Genomic DNA, 6,000 nt, shown 5'->3' with positions numbered 1-6,000 from the left:
TGTTACCTTAAATTGAATTGTATTCATGGTCAAAGGACACTCAGTATCTTTTCTCATTTCAAAGAGGTAGCTTGTATTTTTAGGTACCATAGTAAAAAGAAATTTATTGTACTTGCATATAGCCATATTTTGAGTGAGTGAGTGAGTAAGTAAGTAAGTAATTAAGTAAGTAATAAAGGATATTAGTGAGTAAATGAACCTAAGAGTGACAGGAATAAAGTAAGAATCACATAGCTGCTTTACTGGAACCATTTATGAATACAATATATTCATTTATATTTGAGCATTAATTTCAAGTACCACTTTTTGTTTCATGAGTGATTTTGTTGTACACTTGAAAATTCATGGTTCTGTAGGGTAAAATAATGATAAATAGGCCATGTATATACAAATTCATGTCAAACATATTATTTTAGCTGTCCTACACTAACAAAGACAAAAGGAACTCTAAGGAGAGATAGCCATTTATAGAATGATTACAAAGAATGTAATATAATGACAGAAAAGGTTTACCATTGATATTTGAAATTATTTCTGCCATTGTATATTATTCGTTAAAGAGAAGTCATGGTATACATCCACAAAACTCTGAAAATATTTAACAAAATTTAATTCATATAAAATATCTGTGTGAATGACCACTTACTGAGCACAAACTGCCATTTGTCATAGCAACTCAATTTAAAATTCCATAAAGTTACATGGTCAATCATTTTTTTAGAGTGTATACCACAACTGCTACATGAATGTACAAAAAGTGTACATAGAGGCCTTAATCTATTTTTGTCCTGTTCTACATTAAAAGAGTTGCATTTCCTGGGAAAGGAGTACATTCTGTTTCTGTTTTTTTAAAGTAGTAACAATTTTAAAACAATAGTGTGAAGGAAACCCAGATTTCTTTGATAGTTTGTATAAAATGTACAGTTCCATATCTGTTTCTGCACTTTTAATTAACTATGCAGTAGCTACTCTTTCTATGTACTACACATCAGTGATAAAACAGAATATCATTGCTGAAATTGAACTGTTACATTCTAAACTACAAAAATCAATATAATATTTACCAGTTACCATGAGTCTTCATTATAAATAATTACTACCATCATTATTACAACTGACATATAAAATGGTTTGCCAAAACAAGAGGTTCCATGAAATTTGTGTTACAGTAGATAATGATTCTTGGCTCTGCAAGACTTTCAACATTTAATAGAAGAGATTTAAGATCTACAGTCAAATAAACAAAAAGAAAGTATAAATAGTATGAGCTCTTTTTGCATAAGAATAGAGGTGTGCGACATGATTCACAGTCAAGATAGGTATGTCACTTATGACTATGTATCCAGTCAGAGATAGCATTTATTGACATCCTTCTACAATTGTTAACAGAATCATGAACACTGTTTATAGATAGCAAAAAGTTTCAAACTGCTTACCGACAAATAAGATCCTTCCTTCATAAGCTTCTGAAATACTTTTATTTTAGTTGCCGCTAGATTTTGACTGAGACTGCTTCCTTTGTTGCTGCATTTGCTGTGTTCTTGTTTCCTGAACTGCTGCAACCAATGTTCTTACTGCTTCTTCATGGCCCTCAAAGCTGTCTGCTTTCTTCAGGGCTCCTCCTTCTCCCCTGGTCCCAGCTGTACTCTGGCCTCCCCCATCACTCTGTGGTCTGCATTCAAAGCCACCTCTAAATGCATCAGGATCTCTACAAAATTTACTGTAGCTCTCTCTTTGCTCTTCAGTGCTCCGTTTCTTTGGAGGAAATGTTTCCCATGATCTTTGTTTCTGCATTAACCTGGCTTTGGTTGCTTTACTACTAGTTCCAATGACTACAACTAATGTTTTTCTATCTCCTAAATCCATTGACGATCTTCTGCTATTAACCGAAACTGTGCTTAATGTTAAACTTTCACAAGAATTCTGTTTTTTGGACTTATCTTCTCCAGTTTGTTCCTCTGGAGTATAAAATACATTATCTTCTGTGTCAGATGCTGGGTACATCCTAACCATTTTACTGAGATGACCCCTCTGCCTGTGGGGTGATGACGGTGTGCTAGCTACAGCACTAGGTTCACGATGCACCATAGCTCTTACAGCTTGCTTTGTTACACTTCCCCCTACTGAACCATCACTGACAGGTGATGTTGTAGCAGTTGCATCAAATATTCTTTGATATTCACTTTCTTCATTTACCATTCCTGCTCTGTCCTCTACTTTATCACCAACTGATCCTGGGCGAATGGCACGTCCCACCATTGTAGCTCGACCCATTGTATCGTGCAACTTGTCTTTTAAGTGACTGTCGAGCCTTTCACGTCCGTCCGTGCATGCTGCAGTCCCCATCAAATCAGATGCTGTCATGTCTTCGTGGTGAGACTGAGGTCTCCTGGAGGATGTTGGTGGGGGAGGAGGAGGCAAATGATGGTGTGTATGAAGATTTGAACTGAGAGATTGTTCAGAAACTACACAAGGATCAGATCTATCACTATCCCTTGAACCTAAGACTTTCCCACTTATAGTATGGTAGAAGGAAGCAACTTTTGATGATCCTTCACGAGAGGTAGTGCTACCGTACCGACAAGATGAGGATTCCATTTTACCTGTGGAGTAAAGATTTATTATTTAATATCTGTTATCAGTTACTAAAAGTCAAAAATAGGACAGAAGATAATACAAAATGATTTTGAATTTGATCAGCTTAGCATTGATGAATTTTGGTTTAGAAGTAATGCATCACTCCTGTCCTCAAATAGAATCTTCAGTTTTATTCGTTTCTTTGACATTACATATACAGAACTTACACGAGTTCTTATTGATGTACATGTTTCCTGTCTGATTCCACTTTTTACTGGCTTAAGTTATTATCATTCAGATCACGAAAATGTCAATGGAAACTCATAAAACTGTGGAATTCTGAATATATTTGAAATTCTTAATGTAAACATGTAACTGATACATCGTCAGTTACTTCTAGTGACTGTTTTGTTATATGTGTGCGAAATCTATTTCTATCTTTAATTTGATAATGTTTTAGATCATTCTAATAAGAAATGTGGATTCAGACAGTTCTGAAACAGAGAGAATAACCTTTTGGGGATATAGAGGCTCAGTCCTAGGAGTAAAGGAGCTGATTAGTGGCAGTATTATGAAAAGGGTATGTTGAGTCACAGACAGGCACAACAAAAAGACTGCTAAACAAGTAATCTTTTGGCCAAAAGACCTTCTTCTGAAGTAGACAAAACACACACACACACACACACACACACACACACACACACACACACACACACACACACAAAAGCCCACGTCGATTCACATATGATCACTATCTCTGGTTGCCGAGACCAGACTGCGAGCAACAGCGCATGTGGGAGAGGCAGCCTGGGTGGTGCGGTAAGGAGGAGGCTGGAATGGGGAGGGGGAGGGATAGCAGTGTAGGGGTCGGGGACAGTAAAGTGCTGCTTGTGGGAGCATACAGGGACATGGTGGGCAGAGATTTGGGCAGCTAGGTGCAGATGGAAGGGGGGGGGGGGGGAAGGGGGAAGGAGAGAAGTAAAAAAGACTGTGAGTGTGTTGGAATAGAATGCTATGTAGTACTGGAGTGGGAGCAGGGAAGAGGGTAGATGGGTGAAGCAGAGAGACTAACAAAGGTTGAGGCCAGGAGGGTTAATGGAACATGTGACATATTGCAAGGAAAGTTCCCACCTCTGCAATTCAGAAAAGCTGGTGTTGGCAGGGAGGATCCAGATGGTGCAGGCAGTGGAGCAGTCACTGAAATGCAGCATGTTGTGTTGTGCAGAATGCTCACCAACTGGGTTGTTGAGCTGTTTCTTGGCCACAGTTTGTCGGTGGCCATTAATGCACACAGGCAGCTTGTTGGTTGTCATGCCCACATAGACTGCAGCACATCGGTTGCAGCTTAACTTTTAGATCACTTGACTTTTTTCACATACAGCCATGCCTTGAAAGGGATAGGTGATGCTTGTGACCAGGTTGGAGTAGCTGATGGTGATAAGACATCGGGGACAGGTTTTGCATCTAGGTCTATTAGAGAGATATGAGCCAGGAGGCAAGGGGTTGGGAGGGAAGGGGTTGGGAGCAGGGGTAGAGCAGGCATGGACATGGATATTGTGCATGTGTAGTGGGTGGTGAAATACCACTATGGGAGGGGTGGGAAGGATAGTGAGTAGGACATTCCTCATTTCAGGACACTACGAGAGGTAGTCGAAATGGCACTGAGTCACAGAGGAATACTCCTTTGTCAGACTTTTGGAGGTGGTATGTGATTGAAGAGATAAGGCACACTGCACATACATTTCTATGAACCTTAGCCTCTCCATGTCCTATTCCTTTTGTCTAAGTAGAGAAGAAAATATGACTGTTGGCATGGCCTGAAATGTCTCTAATCACTCATATCTTTTCCTCAAAATACTGCATTATAACTTTTACACAGTATTGATTTGACTGTAATATGATCTTGTAGGATTACACTGTGTCCAATGAGTGTATGCACAATAAAGGAAACAACAGGGATACAAAACATGCAGTATCACATATTTTACTCATAGCAACAATTCTGATCAGACTTGCTAACACAAATGATAATATATACGATTACTAAAAAAAATTACCATCATATGAATTTTAACACTATAAGATTCCTTAGCATCAGATAGACCTTAAGCATCTACAGAAAGTTCCTGTATTTTTATAAGCAGACTTCTTATTAACTTGATACCATAGTACCAAGGCCCATTTAAAAGGTGGGGATGTAGACAGTGTCACATATGGATGTTGGATCAGTCCAGGAGGCATGCACAGATAGTCTAATAGCAAGGTGACTGCTCACAATAAGTTGGAAATCCAGGTTCCCTTAAGCATCTACAGAAAGTTTCTGTATTTTTGTAGGCAGACTACTGGGTCAGTCCAGGAGGTGTGCACAGATAGTCTAATAGCAAGGTTGCGATAAGTTGGAAATCCAAGTTCAAGTCATGGTCTATCAAAAATTTTCATGTCACCAACACATGAGCATCTGCGCCTAATACAGCTGACATCAAGTTATTCACATTTAGTGAATTTATTTAGATCTACCTTTCATAAGGGTTGTCAGTTGGTGTGATATGCTTCTTAACTTGTTTATATGAATGTTCTGGCTATGGACACTTTTGTTTAGAACCCACACTGAATTACCTTTTGTCATTTATATTATTGTTGAATAAAATTGTATCAGTTTTCAGGCTGCCTCATTTTGAGTAAAACACCTGAGTTTTTGATGCTTATCTCCACCATCACTGTAAGGAGTAAAAATCTCTGACTGCTGGGGCCAGCATCCACTTATATAGGCATGATTGCAGCAATATGCACCAATCAAAGTGCCAAAACTACATATTTAACTGGAAGATGAGTTGAACAGCTGATAGTAGCTCTGGCCTACCACTGGACTGAATGACGTCAATTGGCACGACGGGCTGGTGCCACATTTGAAACTGCTGCTCCCACCTCCCTACAAGCACCAAGCACCCATCTTTGCTTTCTTTCAGTATCCAAAGCCTACCCCCACAAGTGTGTATCCCTGGTCTCTGTTAAAATTGTTGCTGTTTATTCTAATTGTGGCCACCCTCTAATAACAGAACATGAATATGTTGATGCAGGAGCCAAGACTCTCATCTTTTCAAACTGTACTTTGTGTCTGTTTTTCGAGACAATGCTCAGCTATGGCCGACTTGTCACACTCCCTTTGTTCAATATGTTGCTTGTGCTTGGTACAATGTTCCACAGCTGTGTGAATTGTTTGACCTATATAGATGCAGCTACATTCATAAGGGACACCATACACATTGAGAACATGGAAGGCTATGTCATCTGTAACAGTGTGCAGCACATCTCATATATTGGGGGGAGGCTGGACCACTGGTCCCAGACCATGTCTCTGTAGCACATGTCCTAACCTGCTGCTACTTACCATAATGAATATTGTGACATGACAGATGACACAGC

General features: G+C 39.3%; 1 protein-coding gene across 4 annotated transcripts in view; it reads right to left on the bottom strand.

The window, feature by feature from the left end:
* Positions 1 to 215: 215 nt before the first annotated feature.
* LOC126298626 (uncharacterized) overlaps positions 216 to 6,000 on the bottom strand; it is a 489,726-nt gene continuing 483,941 nt past the window's right edge. For all 4 annotated transcript variants that reach the window (XM_049990033.1, XM_049990034.1, XM_049990032.1 and 1 more), the window contains one exon: positions 216 to 2,603. In XM_049990033.1, the coding sequence (XP_049845990.1) occupies positions 1,483 to 2,603 (1,121 nt within the window). In that variant the 3' untranslated portion in view covers positions 216 to 1,482. The remainder of the gene's footprint in view (positions 2,604 to 6,000) is intronic.

This window comes from Schistocerca gregaria, chromosome X, assembly GCF_023897955.1.
Source record: "Schistocerca gregaria isolate iqSchGreg1 chromosome X, iqSchGreg1.2, whole genome shotgun sequence".
Lineage (NCBI taxonomy): Eukaryota > Metazoa > Arthropoda > Insecta > Orthoptera > Acrididae > Schistocerca > Schistocerca gregaria.
The sequence above is the reverse complement of the archived record's forward strand: the minus strand, read 5'-3'. Positions and strand labels throughout refer to the sequence as shown.